The 21,529-nt window shown below is 41.2% G+C and overlaps 1 protein-coding gene across 5 annotated transcripts in view; it reads left to right on the top strand.

Annotated features, from left to right (window-relative positions):
- The window catches only part of znf536 (zinc finger protein 536), a 336,960-nt gene extending 317,039 nt beyond the window's left edge, over positions 1–19,921 (top strand). For all 5 annotated transcript variants that reach the window (XM_028578215.1, XM_028578234.1, XM_028578208.1 and 2 more), the window contains one exon: positions 18,895–19,921. In XM_028578215.1, coding sequence (XP_028434016.1) covers positions 18,895–19,049 — 155 coding nt within the window. In that variant the 3' untranslated portion in view covers positions 19,050–19,921. The remainder of the gene's footprint in view (positions 1–18,894) is intronic.
- Positions 19,922–21,529: the final 1,608 nt, after the last annotated feature.

Here is a 21,529-nt window from a genome sequence, read left to right as displayed (position 1 = left end):
TTTGTTTGTTGAAAATGTCTTTGTGTGGACTTTTTTTTTCTTTTTTTTTTAAAGCTTGAACAGGCAGTGTAATTTATTTGAGGCACACATTCACATGGCACACATAGGAACACACACACACACACGCACACACTCCTTAAGTCGAGAGATATCTTCTTATTGGGGAATCTTTCAATAAATCAATGTGACTTTAAACACATTTCCCAGGCGACGCGGGCTGACCTGATAAGAAGTGAACTAATCTCTTTTGAGGCTGCCGGGGAGAGCTTTGAACCAAATCTACTGTGCATCTATCACCAAGGTTATTTGTCAATGGCTGCTAATCCCAGGTAAATTTCCCTGGTTTTTATATCAGGGGTTCTCATGTCTGAAGTTTCTTGGCCTTGGGAAAATAAGAGAGCAGGCTTACAGAAAGTAGAGGAACAAAAGAAATGTTATGGATTTCAGCAGCGAAACAATGGTTCATGCAGCGAGGGGAAAGGGAGGTGGCGAGGCAGCAAGGCAGCAAGGCAGCAAGGCAGCAAGGCGCAGGGAGAGAACGTTTAGGAATTGCTCTCTGCACATCAGAATCCCAAGGTGCATGTGTCTTCATAACACAGTCTGCTACTGTAATGCTCAAATTGACTATCGCCCCTTTTTAAGCATATACCATATCCAGAAAAAAAACGTACATGGATTTTTTTTCTATTTTTTGTTGTTGCTTTGCACACTAACAACAACAACAACAAAATCAATATTCTTTTCAATTGAACACCCACACTTATTAATTAGGAGCTTCTACTAAAATGGCTGACGTGTCCTTTTACGGTGAAAGTACACTTTCAATAATAGGCATGGATCAGTGGTTCCCAAAGTGGGGGCACCCCCATGGGTCCTTGAGGGAGTTCCGGGGGGGTCCCCAGCAAAAAAAAAAAAAAAGGGGAATAATTTATTTTCACGCTAATTCCATGCATACGGAACACAATGACTGACTGTATGTCTGTTTTTCTCATGGCTTTAATACACTTTCTGTAATAAAACATCTAAACGCAAAAGTCCATCAGATGGGACAAAAAAATATTATCAGATGGGGGTCCGTGATCAAATTTGTCTCTGTTTAGGGGTCCTTGACATGAAAAAAGTTTGCGAACCAATGGCCTAATTTATTTTTTATTAAATCGTACTAAAATAGATTTTCTGCTTAACATCTCTTTCTATGGACAAGAGCAAAATCCTGAGATAAAAAGATTTCACATATGACATGAACATGAAACAGGGTAGGGTTAGGGGTTAGGGGTTAACCTGCGCACGTCATCTCCCATTCCCTTTAATAGCGACGCGTTTTGACCTTGGCGCATTGCTAACATGATGGCGGATTTGCACCGTAATATTTTTTATTTGTAATCTTTTGCATGTGTGTGTGCTGCAGCGCTTCCCTGTGTGTGTGTGTGTAACAAGCATAGTGTGCGCGCGCTGTGCACGAGCCTAGGCGCATTTTACTAATTTGCTGTTAAAACAACAATGAAATACTGCGATATTGACTTTAGACCAGGTTTTTGTTGGTCAACGGCACGATCACTTCTCGCTGCCTCAAGATAGCAACACGCCCAGAATGCACCTGAACACACCTCCCTGTAAGACCAGCACGCCCACGGGCGCACAAATGGACGCAGGTGCATTTGCTGTTTAAACGACGCGGGCGCTGGACGGGAAATTGACAACTTGGTCGGTCTTAAACCAGCAAAGACGCTCGCGCCGGTCGCAAGATAGGGCCCTATAACCGAAATTGATTTGAAAACGAACTGAATTGAATCTGGGGGGGACACCCTTTGGGCCGAAGTTGCCCTCCCAAATGGTAGAGTGGACTGTTGAAGTGCTTGTATACACCGTTGTACTATACTCACGAAAGTTTGAAAGCCATCCGTCATGTCTGCACCCACTCGGTCAGAGCCACGTCCGGGAAGCCAGGCTCTTGGTCACATCTGTGTAATTTATAAGCACCCAATTAGCAATGCCCACAAAGTAACGATGGTGGGCCACAATTTGAAGAAAAAAAATAAATAAATAATGTTCCGCCTTCACCTATTACAGGCAGCGTCGTCCCACTTCACACACTGTTAGGCAATAAATAATTGATGGGACACATTACCGAAAGTGGGAAGTTTTTCTGTCTTTGCTGTTTCTTGTCCTGCACTACCTCACATGGAAAGAAACCTTTATTTGATTTCCCTGTTTTCATTTTCTTTTTTGTTTTCATTTTCATCCCCCCCCCCCCCCCCTTTTTTCTCTCTCTCTGTCTCTTGTAGTCCGCTCCCCCACCCTCCCCCCCCGCCTCTTGTCTGCAGAAAGATCATGGAAAATCTCCTGCCATATCTGTCATCTGTCACGCTCTCTGATGAACGGTTTTGATCTCTCGCTCCTCTGTTTATGGCCGTTGTCAAGCGAGAAGAATCGTAGCCATGAGTGCTTACACCAGCGCGTAAATAGTTTGACGTGTGGCTCTGTAACAAAGTCGCAGGAGTAAATAAGGGGCCAAACAACCGCGCTGAATTGCAATTAAGTTGTACGTCTGCATTATGAAATGTTTGCGGCAGCGTGATTTCTGCTCGCTCTTTCACATTTCCGAGGGCCTTGATATCAAAAGTGTGTGTTCCTCCGTTCCAGAAAGACTCGTTGGCTGCGAGAGATCAAAGGGTAAGCACAGCACATTATGGATAGCACTCAGCTACACACACACACACCACACAGTGGGATAGCGGAGGGATATGTGTGGAATATGATGTGATGCGTCAATTCTTCCATCATGAGGTCATGGTGTTAAGGTCCAAGTGAGATGGGGGATTTAGAAAAGAAAGCTTTTACAGCTTAATGGAACGGGCTTGAAATATTGACATTAAAATCCACAAAATCAACTCCCACAAAACATGTCGTCAAACAAACATCCACGCTTCCTTTTTCTCATTCCCCCCTTCCATCCCCTACTAACTACCACTAGTAGTATTTGTCTAACATGTTTTTTTGGGGCATCTTTGGACACTTTGAGATCTCCTCTGGGATTGAAGATGAAGTTGTATTGGTTGGCTGCATGGCATGCGTTTGTATTAACTGTGTGGCCTGTCGGAAAGCTGCTGCATGCGAAGCATTTTGAAACGTTTCTTAAGTATTTTTTTTTCACGAGATATGATACCAAAAATACTCTGCTAACGGGGAGAGACTACCCCCTTTTGTTCCAGTGGAACTTTTCAAGAATTAGACCATGACATCTGGCAATATTTATTGTCAGTGAGGCCTTTTGTGGTGAAATAAATGAGGGATGCGATGAAGTGCAAGAAAAACACTTTTAAATTTTTCATTTTTTCAGAGCGTATTGCATTGTTTCTGGTGGAGTTTAATTATCAGAAATTAAAGTTAATAAGCACTCAGTAGGACCTTTAACTCTAGGGAGGCTTCTGCCTTTAAAAAAGTTCAGCTTTGTGGCCGGGTTGGTTCAGTGGTAGAGCAGGCGCACATATTGAGAGGTTTGTGCCTGGACGCAGAGGTCCAGGGTTCGAAATCTGATCTGTGACAATTTCCTGCATGTCTTCTCACCTAGCTGTAAAGGCGGAAAAGCCCCAAAAATTATCTTTAAAAAAAAAAAAAGTTCAACTTTTACTTTTTATAACATTTTAATAAATCTTATCAGCCAGTTTTGAAATGTTGGAGCTAAATTCTTCACCATAGCAGTAGCCTAGGTGGCAGTAGCTCAGTCAGTAGGGAGTTGGGTTGGGAACCGGAGGGTTACTGGTTAAAGTCCCCATATGGTACAAAGTATGGTGGTGGACTGGTAGCTGGAAACTCCTGGGCACTGCCAAGGTGCTCTTGAGCAAGGCACTGAACCCCAAACTGCTCGTGCAGCTTCCTCACTCTGACATCTCTCCATTAGTGCATGTATAGGTACCAAGCTTTAATTCAGGCCTGTATGTATTAACAAAAGACATTGTAATACATATAATAATATACATTATTATAACTACAGAGAAAAAATAATAACAATGATAACAACAATAATAATGATGTAATAATGCAACCCCCAAATAGCTCTTGCCATTGCACGAATGACATAAGATACCACTTTAAGAGTTGCTGAGCCTAAAAGGATTTCAGTGTTTTTTTGAATTTCAAATACATTTCGATGACCAACGACCGACTAAATGCTGTTTCAGAAGCATCACCACAGTGGCCAGAATCCAATTATTGTGGAAATTGTCAAGCATAAAAATGATCCAAAAAAAACTGTAGTAGCTGTTTAATATTGACAGCTCCGAACCAAAAGACAGTGGTGTCAGTGTTGGCCTTCAGCTTCACCCCACATCAGTTCAACCTGCTGCGTGCACGTGGTTGATATTCGGACAGCTCGGGAGACAAATCGGAGACGAGGTCGAGGACGGACAGACAGAAGGCAGAGAGGAAATGACAGAGAGGGAGAAATGAGAGAGAGAAAGAGAGAGAGAGAGAGAGAGAGAGAGAGAGAGAGAGAGAGAGAGAGAGAGAGAGAGAGAGAAAAAGAGAGAGACAGCATTTTGGGGAGAAGGCAAAGACGAGGAGGAAGTGGAGGGGTGTGTGTGTGTGTGGGGGGGGCTGATCTTGGAAAGGTTTAGTATATCATAATTATCCCGTTAAGTAACGGCGGAGCGGCCTCCCCGGGGGAATTCGTCTTAAATGGAAGATTTGCAAGGAGAACGGGTCAGAGAGAAAAAACGGAATCCAGTCGGCAGGAAATCCTGTTTACATTTACATAATCATATCAACACTCCCTCCTTCTTCTTCTTCTTCTTCTTCCTCCTCCTCTTCTTCTTCTTCGTCTCTTTCTTTAGGGTGCCTTTTCAAAAAATTTAAAACAACAACGAAGAAACAGGGGAAAGAGACAACTGAGGGAGGGCTTAAGGCTGCTGCTTGTCAGCGTTTGTTGTTGTTGCTTCTTTTTCTTTTTTTTCTTTCTTTTTTTGCTTGCTCTTATTTTGTTAAAAGTGCTGCCAGTGTTGGCAAGAATCCCTCATTTTTGAAATCTATTGCCAGCGCCTACCAACCTCTCATCAACATCTCCGTCTTTCCACCCCATAATGTCCTCTTTAAGTGGGGTTTCTCAGACCTTTTGGCCTCTTTTGCTCGTTTGGCACGTTGGGGAAAAATGAAAAAAGAAAAAAAAGAAAAAAAAAAAGCTTAAGCATGAATAAGGAATGGCGCGCCCGGCTGTGTGAGTCTTAATTGAGATCTGCTAAGAGCAGGCAGCAGATGTTTGTAGCAGCAACTGTTGAATCATCAGAGACCGCTGAAAGCCTGTGAAACCACGTTAAAAAAAGGAGCCAGGTGCTCCACATTTTTTATTTCTCACTCGCTCTGCCTTTTCTTCTCTTCTCTTTACATCATTGGGAAACCGATGTGGTGATGTGAAAAAAATTAAAAAGGGAAGAAGCGAGAAACAAATATATGGTTCGGCAATGCTCAACTATTAGAGTAGAATAGAAGAATATTTGAGGTCAAACTGTGGGGAACATACCCCTCAAATTAGCCCTTGATTTATTTAAAATGCATTTCATAATATATAGCTATTGAAATGTACATTTATATTTAAATTAATCCATTTGAAATTTTTGTATAATGCACATCGGATTTTATATATTGATATTGCTGATAGTGTTTCCATTATATGCTATTGTAAATGTATTTATTTTGTAGCTGTGAAGCATCACTCACATCATGAGCATGGAGAACATGTAGAGCAAGTTGAAACACCTGCGATTCATCAAAGAAGCAAAACCAAACAACTTCGCTCTGATGCATGCACGGCAGATTCACGTTTGCAAGATTCCTCGCTTATGTAAAGCCATCTTTACTTTTTAAAAATGTTTAATTCATCCAGGTAAGCCAATTGAGATCAAATTCTCGCAACAACGACCTGTCACATTCCTACCTGGAAGCTGCCCTGATGCAACCACAGTGTGATCTGCTGGCCACTGGAAAATTTTTATTTATTGTTTTTTGGGGGGGGGGTTAAGGGCCTTGCTCAAGGGCACTTCAGTGGTGGTTATGAGTGCTCTTTCACTTCCCCCACCCAGATTCATCCTGTCCGTCTGGGGGTTGAACCAATGCTCCACCACAAGCTCGCTTCTCTACCCTTCAGGCCTCCTGCACGCTGCCTGCGTGGCGTGTCCGTTTTTACTTCATGTTTCATGGTTAGAGTCTCAGCTCGAGCCGCACCCGAAAACGCGTGCATGCTAGAAATAGGACCGACGCCTGTTTTTCACGTGACACGCAAGCGTGTTGGAAGCGTTTCCAGGCAAAATAGAATACAAAAAAGATATATGTTTATATGTCGTTTTGACACAAATACTTTTAATAAATGACATTTTGATGTTTGAAAGTCTCTAGGTTTTGACTGAAATGCAGATATAAATGTAATTTAAAAACAAAATAACAATACTGGTTGTGCGTGCGCCAAGGCTCAGTTCTTACTGCAGTTGCCCAGGTTCGAGTCCAATCTGCAGCCCTTTTGCGGTATGAACTATATTGTCAAGGATCTGGGCTAAGCTAGGCTAGCGGTGGGGGCGTCAGACTGAGTTACGACACGCACGGAGATGAGGAGGATACGTATGGACTTATCCAGATCTGGGGGGGTACGGGGAATAAGCTAAAGTCCCAATAAGTCGGCGTGTTCCTTCAAAGAAGCCTGCACCTCTACCTTCTCCCCAGCGACTCCAACCGACCATGAGGCCCTCGTCTCCATCCCCACATTCTAAACGGCTGTCATTTATTCACCTGTAACATTTGGAAGAACCCCCCCTGTCATGGGAGCGCTGGGAACCAGCGACCGGATCACTCTTATTATAAATGATAACTGTGATAGCTGAGGCTGGGTTACTCTCTTGTCTGTCTCGTTAGTCTGCCTCTGCAGAGGCTCGGTGTATTTTCATCCCAGTATCTTCATCTTTTAGCTCTCTCGCAGGGTCCAAAGTGAACTTTTTATTGTCCACCAGATGGCTAGTGAATGTTTAAATTTTACCTGCCTGAGTTGAAAGGACATTGAAAAGGAAATCTACCCGCAACTTGCATATTTTACCAGAATTTAGCTGGTAGATGGTGCTAATTTTGGACCCTGGCTCTCTGTGCTTCTGTCCTCGTCTCTGTCTTTTTTCTTCTTTTGGCCTACAAACGAGACCTTTTGCACTGAAGCCACTGATTGTTGAGATTTAATGACGACTCACCAGAATCCATATTTAATGAAAGGCCTGATATTTTGAGGTTGAGATTCATCACTCTACTCATATTCTTGACTTTCCTGCCTGTGTCTTTCTTTATGAGTGAGTATTATAGACTTCAGCGGGGGCAACACACTTACTCTTGCCCTATATATGCATATTGCCCTATATAATATTGCCCTATTTGCTGCCGTCTCTAGTTCCTGTTCTCCTTTCTCTGTGATCTACTGTGCATACATCCTCCATACTGTGTGTCATCACACCCCTTTTGTCTGTCCTTTTCTTGTTCTTCTTCTGCAGTCAAATGAATGGCTTTTGGGATCCATTTCAATGGCCGATTCACAGACTCCTTCTTCCTTCCCATCTCCCATCTGGCTTCATGCCACACCAAATTAGTAACCAGATATGTCACCACCACCGCGTCGGTGCGGATAGCAACGTACACTTGTGGGAGGGCCGTGGCTTGCAGATTAGCGCCTGCAATTAAAACAATTGACTCGCAGGAAGGCCGTCTGATCTCTCGTGTTTGGTAGTTTATTGGTGCTGCACTTCAAAACCACGCTGCGAACGAGACGTTTGCAAGGCCTGACAGAGGGGAGAGTGAATGTGTGCGAGTGTGTTAACCCTTGTGTTGTCTTTGGGTCAAATTTGACCTGTTTTCAAAAATTCCATATCAGAAATATGGGTTTCTTTTTAGCTACCTAATTTTGATTACCCAAAAATAACATGGATCATTCCACACAACGGCTTTGCAAGTACAACAAAATATCGGATCTCCACTTTCATTGAATTTTAGGATATTTTATTTTTATTTTTTAGCATTTGGAAAAAAAAAATGGAAATGTTTCTAAACAGTATCCTGACTGAAGGTTAACATATACCCTTCTGTGATTATATTTCCTTTAATATTAGTCTAAATAATTCATAATGTCTGCTTTTGTAACTCAAGAAATTAGGTATAATTTTCTATGAATGAGGTGTATTGACCATGAATCCCAAAAATAAGTGTAAAACTAGTGGTGATAAGTTGGTGTTTAGTGGTGTTTATACATGGTAGTGAAAAGAAGCGTTAAACGTAAACAATGTGCCAAAAACATAAACAAAAATTGCCAAAAGTGTTTAAAAAAATGACTAAAACATCAGAAAAAGTGTTGATTTTCAGTTTTCAACTGGCAAGTGCATGGTTGAATGGAAGACAACCCAAGGGTTAAGATTGATATATTAGTACATTTACTCAAGTACTGTACTTAAAGTACACATGTTGAGCTACTTGTACTTTACTTGAGTCTCTTCTTTTCATGCCTATTAAACTTCTACTCCGCTGAATGTCAGAGAGAAATATTGTATTTTTTACTCCACTACATTCATCTGACAGCTTTAGTTACTTTACACATTAAGATTTTTGCACACAAAACACATGTAGTTTATAAAACATGATGTTTTATTATAAATTAAACTAGCCAACAATATAACAGCCTACAAGTCCAGCTGAAAAGGTATAGCTGATTAAACACTTGGAAGGTTGTCACAACTGTTTGGATCCTTTCCACTTTCTAAAATGTGAGGATTTTACTGCATTAAGGACTTTTACTTTTAATACTTTAAGTACATTTTCCTGATGATACTTAGATACTTTTACTTAAGTAACATTTTTAATGCAGGACTTTTACTTGTAACAGAGTATTTTTTACAGTGTGGTATTAGTACTTCAGTAAAGGATCTGAATACTACTTTGAAAGATTGGTCAGTGCCAAGGATCACATGATGGACACGTAACACTAAACAGTGTGTCATTCTGCTGTTATACATATTCATATTGGTCTTAAATATCAACTTTTCACTAACTTTAACAGCTTTATTGTTACATATCATGGTTTTTGACAGGTTTGTGCTCTCTAGGGCAGCAACTGCCGATTCTTTTCATTGTGGATTAATCTGTCGATTATTTTCTCCATTGATGGATTAGTTGTTTTGTCTCTAAAATGTCAGAAAATGTTGATCAGTGTTTCCCAAAGCCCAAGATGACGTCCTCAAATGTCTCGTTTTGTCCACATCTTAAAGATATGCTTGCTGTCGGGTGAAAACCTTGTATGTCCGAGTATACTGGACTCCCGGTCTTTGGACCCCACGAATATAGTTAAACAAGAGCACACACACACACACATCAAAATGATCTGTGAGATTTCAAAGGTAGCTGTAGTCGTAAATGCTGCTCAGTCAGGTTGTTTTTTCCAAAGCCTACAAGCCCTTATAGAAAAACTCCAATTTGTTACAGTCCACTTTTACATTCCACTACAGGTCTAAACAGCAGTCTTAGGGCACCAATACAAACAGGCACTGGCGTGGCCTTTAGCCTGTATCCTTATCTCACAGAATGAGGGAAGGATGTTACTTCATGTAAGCACAAACCACCTCCTCCCCCCCACACCCCGCCAACAAACAAAAAGACAGGAAAGAAATAGCGGCTGCAATCTGTGGCAATGAGATGACCTCACCTATTTCTGCTCCCTGAACTAAAAAACTCCTTTTTTTCAGAGAAGGATGGACAGTAGTGATGGCTTTTTAGGAAACTCAAATCCTTGATTTCATCGTGAGAGCACGAAGGCAAACGTGGAGTTATGGAACGACAGACGCACACAAAGTTGTGAATACACACGGCCCCGCTCAGAAGAGACAAACAAATGAAAGAAAGAAAAACAAGTTCTCCACAATAGCAGCCTTCATTTGACTGTGATAGAACCAGGGCACATGGGTAATCTGGCAGTTTAATGATTTCTTTTTCTCTGTCTTTTTTTTTTTTCTTCTCGTTTTTTTTTTTTTGCTACTTTCCTCTCTCTCTTTTACATTAGACATTACAGGCTTTTTTTTTTTTTTTTTTTGAAAGCACAGTGTGTCACAAGCATTTAAGATGTGGCCTTTTTCCCCCCTGCACATTCCAACGCCATTATGTTACATTGTTGCTGGATAAAAGGCTGTATTATGTTCCAGCCCCCCCAGTAAAAGGGCAGAAGTGGACCCAGTTTTTATCTGCTGAACGAATCAATCAGGATTATGTCAGCTGAAAAGAATCACAGACAGCCGTCGCCAGGCACTGTGTCTGTGTGTGTGTGTGTGTGTGTCTGTGTGTGTGTGTGTGTGTGTCTGTGTCTGTGTGTGTGTATCCCCTTCTCTCTGTGTGGAAAAGGATGGGACATTTGCATTTGAGGAAAGCACTTGTTGGTTATTATGAACATGCCCAGCTTGGTGACAAAGATGTCATTTGGGGTCTAAAAAAGCAAGAGGATTGTTTTTCTATTTATGTATTTACCCAGCGCCCTCCCTCCCCCTCCCCCCTCAACCCAACCCTTTTCTCCTCCTCTGTGGGAGGATTGGAAGGGCACTAATTATCATTTCAGCAGAAATGATTAGGAGATCAAACAAGGATCGAATGCCATTTCCTTCCATTAATGCAGGGGGTTTAGAGTGCCTGTCATGGCTTGGCTTGTCCTAGGGCCGGTGGAGAGAGAGGGGGGGGGGGGGGGATAACAGGGGAGATGAGAAAGCAGGGAAGAATGGAGGATGGACAAGAGGCTTAAGAGGAAGGGAGTGAGGGAGGAACAGGACGGGACACGGGTTTGGCAACGAAAAGTAGAAGAGTTATTCAGTTGAAAGGCCAATGGATTTTGCGAGTGTGTAAGTTGACGACCAGAAAGCTTTCCTTTGAATGGGGAAAGATAATTAGAACTACTATTTTTCTTCTGTGATTTGGTGGAAATCCATACAGAAAGTGAACTCAGTAAAAGTTATGGAGGGACACTGCCAGATATTTGCAGCCTGACTTTTTCAGCGTTACTGCAGGAGGTTGGTGCGTATGGTTCTCCCTTAAAGGAACACGCCGACTTATTGGGACTTTAGCTTATTCACCGTACCCCCCAGAGTTAAATAAGTCCATACGTACCCTCCTCATCTCCATGCGTGTCGTAACTCTGTCTGACGCACCTGCCGCTAGCCTAGCTTAGCACAGATCCTGGAGGTAACCGGCTCCATCTAGCCTACTGCTCCCAATAAGTGACAAAATAATGGCAATATTTTTTCTATTTACACGTTGTGATTTTTATAGTCACAGCGTGTACAAATAACAAGGTCACATGAGACGCAGCCATCTTCTAACCGTATACATACTGGGAACTATATTCTCAGATAAGCAAAGCACTGCTACTTCTGCTACTTGGGCGGGGGGAGAGTTTGCCTGGTGTTCGCTCAGAGTTGGAGTAATAATCAAATGTATTGTTGCGCTTCCATAACATCGCAGGACTCTCAAGTGACAGATTAGAAAAATGAACGGTCAAAACTGATGCAGCAGAGGCCGAACTATCCTTCTAGTCTGTAGTATGGGTTAGGCTCCACAAATACAGTATTGTAAAAAAAATATATGATAGCAACCAGTCATAGCAGAAAGTGGAGGGGGCAAAGTTCCCCCTTCATTTTGTTCTGAATATTTTACGTCAATTTAATGAATGACGAGTCGTTAATAAGCGGGCAAGAGCTCTCAGTTTAGCCCTTTACCTTGGTCTCTAATCTGACAAGATTTTTCACATGGTCAATTCAGAAGACATATTTGTAGCACCGACTCCTGTCTTGTAGCTGTCTCCATTCCTGTTTTGTAGAGCAGTTTCTACAGACAGACAGCGGATGTTAAATAAAAGTGGATGGTGCAAACGCAACTAACAGCACCCTCCATTTTTGGACTCGCCTGCTCTCTCTCATGACATAGTCGGGGTTGTTCTTTTCCTCCGACTAGATCCTAGATCCTCCAGAAGACATTATAAAACTGGTTTTACAGGCTGAAAGGCTACTTCCCATGACGACTAACCTTTGTGTAGAAGCAAAATGAAAAAAAGTGGCATGCCCTATTTAACATAGGCCACCGAACCATCCATTTGAGAAAATATCTTTTCATATGACTTTTTTTTCCATGATATATTTTTTGGAATCAACAACCTTGTGTTAAGATTCGGCTTTGAAAAGTTTGAGGCCAAATGCGAAAGCAGAGCATAAACAAGCGACGCTGAACCGGCACCTAACTAAGTTCGGCGTTTCCATTAAAAGATCAAAGAGACCGGAGGTGGATATCTGGGAGATTAGCGAGGAACGGCGAAGCGAAGGGGGCGCAGAATGAGAGTGGATGAGGTTGTGATTGTTTCAGCACGTCAGATGAGAGAAATGTCAAAGAGAATGTGAGAGATGACCTCTGTGTTCATCGCCCATTAATGACCCTGCAGCTCCCAAGCTTCATTTTCCCTCTCATCAAAAACATTAGAAAAAAAAACATTTCCTCCTGTCTCCAATAGTCATTTCCCCCCGCATTGTATTTATGTATTGAAAAAAAAGGTAATAGATCAAGCACATTCCATTATTCTCTTATAAGATCATTAGCAAATATAATTAGATATGAAAGAAAGTAATTTGGAGAGGAGAGGGGAGAAAAGCGCTATCAGGCAGAGAAGACAGATTGTAGCATCAGAGTGTTTGGGCTTAAATTGCTCAGCGGAGGTATTATCAAGCCGGCAATCTTTTAGCCTCAGAAATAGTTTTGGAGACAGAGAGCGAAAGATAGAAGGAGGCCACTAACATTCACTTCATTGTGTTTCCCCCCAACTGCAATCATTCTGTCATTTTTTTTTTTTTTTTTTTTTTTTTTACTTTGCATTCATTTTCATTCCTCCTCTGAATCCTTCCATCCTGTCATACGCATCACCTCGTGCTAGACCCTGAGAGTTTGCGAGCAAAACAAATCTGAGTTTATAAAAAGAAAACAAGTTGACATGGAGTCATCACACACAAAAAAAACACATTATCACAGACAACAGAAAACAGGTAACCTTCTTACCCACTTCTCGCACACGTTGATTTGGGCTTTTGTATTATTTTTTGCAACTTTAAAAAAAAAAAACACAGAAATAACACACAAATTGCGTACCTCCCTTGAAGTTGCTTCGCCAGGAACCTTTTCGCTGCACATCTTGTCTCTTCTCTCTCTCGCACCCCCCCCTCTCCCCCCACACACACACACACACACACACACACACACACACACACACACACTCCACCTGCACACAGGAGTTTTCGTCACTCTTTGTTGCACCTTAACACCATACTATGTTTGTCTAATAGGGATCTGAGTCGGAGGCAGACTGAGAGCACAACAATCCTGCTGCGTTTCACCACAAATTTGCTTTTTTTTTTTTCTCACTCCTTCTTCTTCTTTAGTAGTGCTTTGAGGGATTGGGGGGAGGGAGTGCGGGGAGGAGGGTGGGAAGGGTGCAGAGGAGGGGTGGCGCAGGGTGGATGTGGATTTTTCTAGTCTTTTGTGCGAATCACAGGGAATGGTAACTATAAACATCCTGTATTCATTAAAACCATCTAAAAATACAATTTTGGATCGGGGGAAGGGCGGGGGGATGCGCTCACTTCCTCGCCGCTCCTCCTCGGTGTATACAAGCGGGCCGTGTTATGCCTGGTGCCGCTCATATTTACATATTTATAAATACTGGGCTGTACAATGAGACGGGGCTGTGCCAAGAACAACACTTTCTGCTAGTGCAGGGCCCGGATGCCTGGGAGAGGGAACAAAGGAGCCACAGCCACCTTCAGTGGCACACACAGGGTTCACAGAGCCCAACTTTACACACTGTTAAAGTCCATATGGATAGAGAGGGTGACAGATGCACTACGCACTGCAACCAGGCTCCTCTTGATGTCTTTTTTTTTTAGTTTATTAAACATGGGGATTTGGGTTTCCTTAGCAGCTTCAGGACAGTGCAGCCTTCCCCTTACTCTGTCTTAAAGGTCCCATGTCAACGCTCATTTTCAGGCTCATACTTGTGTCGTGGGTTTCTACTAGAACATGTTTACATGCTTTATTGTTCAAAAAACACTTTGTTTTTACACCTGTATTCCCTCTATGTCTGCAACGCTCCGTTTTAGCGCTTGTCTCTTCAAGCGTCTCTTCACTGTCATTGCAGCCGGGGAAATGACTGTAACGGCACTGTAGCGGCACTTTCTATCTGTTTAAAGTGTAGTTGTGTACAACCGTACAGAAGTCCTGGTTGTGTGCATTTCTGTGGATTGAGTGTTTTGATACTTTCATAGTATTTAAATAGCACCTCGACCTGCTTTATCATCAAAAAAGACATGGAAATCTCCATGATCAGCTTTATACCACTTGCATATGTTTACAGGTTATGACCAGTGCAAACAAATACTTATTTTCTTCCCCCTTGTTTTATTTTAATAATTGAAATGGCCTGAAGAGCTAAAACATCCAGCCATTCAAAAGGAAGAAAGCAAAGATCAGACTTAAATCTGAAAAAAAGCAACCCCCAGGTTGGGAACCACTGCTCTAGTGGTATCTAGTCATGCACATATTTCATCATATATCATCATAAGATGCTGAAACTTAAATGGCCAGTTCATCCAAATGATTTATTTTTGTCATTACATCTTTGCAGGTTGTTTTTATTTAGCCAGATTTGGAGATGTCGGTCCTCAATACAGCAGAGGTGAGTAGAATTTAGGTTGTAGTGCTTACAGCTTTAAAAAAAAAAATCTCATTAATCTGGATAATCCACAGAACTCGCTGTGAAGGGTTTTCACAGAACCATTGCCTGGGTCTCCTCTCTACTAAAGATACCCCTATGATATAACTGTTAACAGTGTGTTCTGTAGATCATCAGTAACAGGAATACTGTGCACTGAGCACCACAAACACAATTCCATTTACCTCTATTGTATTGGAGTGGATACAGAAATCTCAGAGACAGATTTCTCAAAACCTGGAGGAATTAAACCAAAAATAGCTTGAACTGAGGTTGAACACATGAAGTCAGTTTACGGTAGCTTTCGGTATTTTAGAATACATATCGACCTTCGAAAATCGATATTAGCTAAACCCTAATGGTCATCGAAAATAGAAAGAATGAAGTGGCAAGCTGCTGAAACACAGGCACCCACATTTTTCACTCATTTGTGTCAGCTATCACATATCAAGAAATGTTGTACAAATTTGCCACACTATTCGGCTTAAGAATCGTAACGTGTTGCACTGCAGAACGCCGGCTTCTACTTAGTGAGTGCCGAGTGTTGTGTGATGTGTTCACAGACTGCTATTAATGTCAGGTGATGCCTCTGAGACCACACGCTCACACTTAGTCGCTCACACACACACACAGTCCAGCGAGTCCCAAGGCCCTCTCCGACACATGCTCAGAGTGCAGTGGTACGCCATTGTTCCATCCTCCTACCCATTTATCCATTCTGTTAAGCATGACACATGTATTAACAGTGGATGGATCCTGGAGCTGTGTGTCCTCACTCCATATGTTTTCCATTCCCAGGTCCTATCCTCTCCAATAACCAGCCCTCTCCATCTGCTATATCGCAAAACACCACAAGAGGGGGCACTTACTCTTTCACATTGTGTTTTAAGAGTGTAGTGGCAATATGTGCTGTAGATTTACTGCTGTTCCTTCAATACGAGACAATAATAGCTTGATCATTGGGTAACACTTTACTGAAAGGTATCTACATAAGAGTGACATGACACTGTCGTGAACACAATGACACCCTAACCCTAACTCTAACCCTAACTTGTCATGACAAAAAACGAATGACACTTATTAAAAGAAGCGTTATGTCATAAACGTTTGACTTGTTTATAATGTTTATGACACGTTCATGACAGTGTCATGCCACTCTTATGTAGATACCTTAAGCGATCATTTTTGTAAATGGAGATTTTTGTAAATATCTTACTGCTGTCGTGTATGCACACTGTAGCAACCCCTAAGTAGGGTGGAATATTTGAAGCAAACACATAGATCAGAATTGCATTCATGTGATAAATGAATGCCAGGATGGTTTTCTGTGTCTGTGAGGTGCATCTGCCGCCTGCCCGAATGGGAAATTAAAAACTGTGAGGGAAAGTTATGCTAAATCTATAAAGTTGGCCAGAAAATCTCTCCCCCGTTCGCAGTGGCAGTTGTTTGGGGAGAAGGAGCACCGTGCTTAAATAATAACATTCCAGGTGGCTTAGTTAATGAACAGTGAAAATCAAATATGGGGCCTAATCTGGAGCTCGTTACAGGAAGTTTCCTTACAGGGAAGTCAAAGGCAGGAAGTGCCCTTGGGCATAGCAAGACACTCTTTGAAGCTTCAAAACTGGGAAACTTTATGTTTGGTTTATTTCAGTTATTTTATTGTACATAGAATACAATTGTCAAAGTAAATCTTGGAGACATGAACACGAGTGATGTTTAATGGTGACTGCTTTCACTTTTTTTTCGGTAAGAGTGTTTAGGCAAATTAGCTTCTTATTTATTTATGGCTTTTAATACAGATATTTTGAAAGTGAATCTCGATCAATAGGGAAATGACCGGTCTAAATGTGTATAAAGGAATGCTCAGCTGTCTAGATGTAGGCTTTAATGTCTTATTTACTGTCTTAGCTTGCCATCTTGTGGTGAAAGTTGGTTATGAAATGATATCGTTTACTAGTAAGGGATGAAATTTGATGAGAAAACACCAGTTTGTTGACTATAAAAGAGACCAACTCTTTAATGTACATAGCTGTTTTCTCACAGCTAGTCATGTTATTGGTGCTTTGTGTGATCTAGGATACTATAAGTGTGCATTAGGAATCATGATTTATATTGCATGTTCCAGTTTTTCAATCAACACTTCTTTCAATATCATTAGAATAAAAAAAAAAACCTATTTGTAATTATCCTTTAGCATCACTGGAACCATCTGAAAGCGACGGACGTGGAACATTAAAGGCAGAAAGCCATGTAAGAAATACAGTGAAGTAAATGTTGGTTAGAGTGATGTTGGGGGGGCTTCGCTCCACGCACAGACAGCCAGAGAGTTATTACTCAGCGCTGAATCTAAGAGATGTTTTATCATGTTATTAGCTCTTTATTTCCCCTCTGTTACGGCGGCACTTCCTTTCATTTTGATATCCATTTCCGTCCTCGCGAAAGCACAGCTCAAATAAACCTGTGTTTTAATTTGGTTTTGTCAGATTCATAACGCCACTTTAAAAGAACATGACATGCAAATGTGTTCGGCGGTGTTTTATTGCAAAATAATTTTCGAAGAAGTTGCTGAGGGAATGAAAGTGTAGAAAAAGGAGGGGTGGGGGCTGGGGACAAGTTGTATTATTTAGTGGCCACTGCTGTGGGACCTAATTACAGTTATGCATTTCTTACTGTCTCACCGAGTCTTAAAACTTTTTTATTACAATTACTCACACTGTCACACTTCCTGTCACACGTATCGAGCCAACCAACTTGATTGTAACAAGTATGAAACTACTCCAGTTGTCATAACCATAATGCGTTAGCCTCTTATATCATGTTACGAATGATTATTTCACTGAGCGCCCTATCACAGTCTCACAGTGTAAGCCCATCTGTACAGAAGATGCAAAAATAAAATTAGGGGAAAAAATGAATGGTAGATTTGTACAGTAGATCAAGCAATCTAATGAAATGCTGACCTTGCTTATGTAAAGAGCAACCTCTTATTTTGCTTATAGTTGCTTACAGTGCAGTAGGTACAGAATAACAGGGACACCCTGGAATGCATTGCAAACCAAAACAATAGTGCAATAAGAAGGTTACGCTTATAATTTCAGTGGGAATTCAACTATATGGACGTGGAGAGAATCTGTGGAATTGTTGTATCCGAATGCATTTTATTTTAAGGTGTTCCTGTTTTTTTGTCCACCCTGTATGTTTATATACTAAACACATATAATTAGCATATAAGCATTTACACCAAAACAGATGACAGTGACATTTTCATGTAAGGGTCACATTTGGGACCGTGAGCTGAAGGTTTTTCTGTTGCTGGTCCTAGTTGTCTGTGTTTTTTTTTTTTTATAATGGGTACATATGTCATACAATGTATAGAATATGAATTCAGGAGAAACATTTTAAAGGGTCACTTAACTGAAATGAACATTGTCTCACTTATCTCTAGCAGTATCTAGCTATGCCGATATTTTTGGTTTCATATGTTCAGGATTAAACATATCCTTTGATATTTCAGCCACCACACCAATAGAATGGAGGTGTATTGAATTATTTGTTCATGGTAAAAGTATATTTAAAAACTTTACCAGCAACATGTTTGTCCAAAAGCAGTGTCCCTTTACAGTAATTCAGGATCATCCATAGACTAGTCTATGGATAGTTTCAACTGGGACTACTTTATACCGAAGAAAAAGTCCCTGTAAAATTGCCTATGGATTATCCAGCATAATGGGGACACCAGCTTTATTCACCGCCATTGCATTGGGTCTCAGAACCTGGAAAAATTAAACCAAACCCAAATCTGTAAGACTAGCTATAACTGCAGGTAAGTGAAAACAATGTTTTCTGTAATTTGGGTGAAATGACCCTTTAAATTCTTCAAAGTTTGAGACAATGGGCCAAGCTGACAGTCTCAAATATCTCACCCATCAATTTGGCTCCACTGACCGTATAATGCAATGCTGTGTGTTTGTCTGTGTGTTTGTGTGTGTGTGTGTGTGTGTGTGTGTGTGTGTGTGTGTGTGTGTTGTATGTGCTACAGTGTGGGGTCCGTGTGTTTGGGGTCCGTGGTGCTAATCTTCCTCTTGTTCTCTCATTGGCCGTAGTGCATCTCTGGGTAGGAGAGGAGGACCAGCCAATGACCCATGACCCCGCGCTGACCCACGACCCCAACCATCTTAACAACGAGCTTAACCACCCTAACAACTATAACCTAGGTGACCCAGAGGGGCTGGACGCCCACGCTGTAAACAAAGACTAACCGCCCACACCGGAGCAAGGCAGGATGATGATGAAGGCGATGATGAGGAGGAGGAGGATGATGAAGGATAAATGAAGGAGTACACTATAACAAAGACTTTATTTAAGATGAAAAAAAAACACATACTACCGTCAGAGTCAAGAGAAGGCGTGAACTATATGAAGGAAAGTTTGGGACAGTTTCCTTTGGGGACGGATTTGCGAGATGCTTGGACACTAAACAAAGTGACGGCAACTTTCCTGTTTTGTCTCCTGTGGTCTGAGTGCCCCTTGTCTTTGTTGTCTTTTCTCTTATACAATGTGTTTTTTTTTTCTTTTGATGAAACTACCTGTCTGATTAGCACTTCCTGTAACTGGCACCGCAATCTCTGATACATTCCTTGAGCTAGAAAAGGTGTGTCTTTTTTTAAAAATTAGGACTGAAGTGTAGTGCTTAATCAAATGCTTTCAAAGACTTTTTTTCCTCTCCTGTTAAATGAAGACGACAGTTATTTCACGAGTCCACGGACCACCATTATATTGTACCTGGAATGTATTCTACTGTAGAATAGAAACTCAACTTTACCGGGCTGTTGACAGAGACCAAGCACATTTCCTGTCAGACCAGCCACTTCTGGCTCTCCTATCAGCTTTCATAGAGTCACTATTTATGTCCCATGGCCATGCATCACACTGATTCTGGTTAACAAAAGGACAGGGCACCATACGACAATCTACAATGCAAGTTTGTTTCCAGAAATAATATGGTATTTCTGGTTAAAAATCATACCCACAGTTGACTTTTGATGAGAGTGGTGCTAATGATGATTGTGAAGAAGAATATTCAAACTGCCCTAAATGTACTTATTATACTATATCACCCCCCCCACCCCCGCCTCCATAACCAGGCCACTACAGGCCTTCACCCTGCTATATGGCTCCCTTTGTCTTTTTTTCTTGTTCTGTATCATTCAACACAGCGCCCATAGACGCTTAATGTACATAGAGAGATATACAGTAGTTAAAAGAAAAAAAAAGTGAAAACAAAAGTTTTAAAGCATTTGTGACGAGGAAAAGCAAAGAAGTGACAGTAGTTTACACGGCCACAATCTCAAAAGGTAAGCATTCTTCTGGAGTTTGACAGAGAATGAAAAAAAAATGAAAAAAAAGGCTCTCAAGCAAAAAGGGGGAACAGTTTCTTTCTTTATCGCCCTCCACCCCTTTCTCTTCATCTCTCATGTCAACCTCAAGGACTTTAGTGTTGCAGATGTTTCTAAAATACTGCCACCGATCATTGTTGCACAGTGTTACTGACTACTGAAAATGGTTTGATGTATTTACTTTAAGATGAGAAAAAAAGAACAAAAAAATGGAAAAAAAGACATATTGTGTATACCCTTAGATACAAGTCATCTGTTATTGCTTCTACAAAGCTATGTAGCTGTGCTAGACTGTAGGACGTAGGGTTGATTTTTATTTTTTTTATATGTACTGTACATTAATGCCTTCTCCATTTACTGATCAAAAAAAAAAAGAGGAAAAAGATGACAATCGTCTCCTGTGCTGCGAACATATTTGCCCCCATATATACAGAATCCATTATGCATAGAGGGACTTAATCCTTTCTTATTTCTTTCATTTGTTTTTGATTCTCAGAAGTATTTTGCACTGTGATAGTATTATAAATCCAACCTATACAGTACAAAACTAGCTAACTAACTAAACTGAAGGTGTGTGTTTGTGTGTCCCTTGGCATTGTGAAATGTTTCTACGTCATTTTTTGTGAACCCAGAGAAAAATTCTAATGCGGTATGTACAGTCCAAATATGATACTTATTTCAGTTTGAGCAACCTCTATACTGTATGTGGCTTTGACAAATGGTTACCCCGATTTCTTTTGTATGCAAATCCCCTTCTGCGCTGCAGCGTAGGCCTGTTACTGCTTTAGCCTGCGTGATTTCATGTGCTCGAATTCCAACTTGAGGTGATTTTGCTGCAGTACAGCCTCTGATTTTTTCTTTCCATTTTTCTTTGATTTATGTAGACTACAATTAACCATCCTTTCAATTCCAGTATGCCAGGAAAAGAGGGGATTAAAACTAAAATAATACGAGTGAGACATATGAAAAGTGAGAAGTAATGGTTGTAGGGAAATATAACAGGGTGTTTGAAGGGAGGAATTCTGGAAATGGGGTCTGAGTAAACCAATCAGACGAATCCTGCTGGAGGCACTGACCAGTGGCTTTGACCTCTGACCCTATCTCTGTTTTCCACGGGTGTAAAGATGAGAGATTAATGGCGAGAGTCTCACTTGGGCTCTCTCCTTCTCTGAACCAGCTATAATGAGCATTCCACTCCACCTATTATGTACAAAACCTGTCTTGTGAGCTGAACACTCTTTATGTTTCACTGTACCCTCATGGCAGATGCTTTGTTTTGTAACTACTGAACTGTACTTATAGTAAAAATAAAATGTATTCAAACTAAAAAAAAACAACAACA

Source organism: Perca flavescens, chromosome 1 (assembly GCF_004354835.1).
Source record: "Perca flavescens isolate YP-PL-M2 chromosome 1, PFLA_1.0, whole genome shotgun sequence".
NCBI lineage: Eukaryota > Metazoa > Chordata > Actinopteri > Perciformes > Percidae > Perca > Perca flavescens.
Note: the sequence above shows the minus strand (reverse complement) of the source record. Positions and strands in the feature narration are given on the sequence as shown.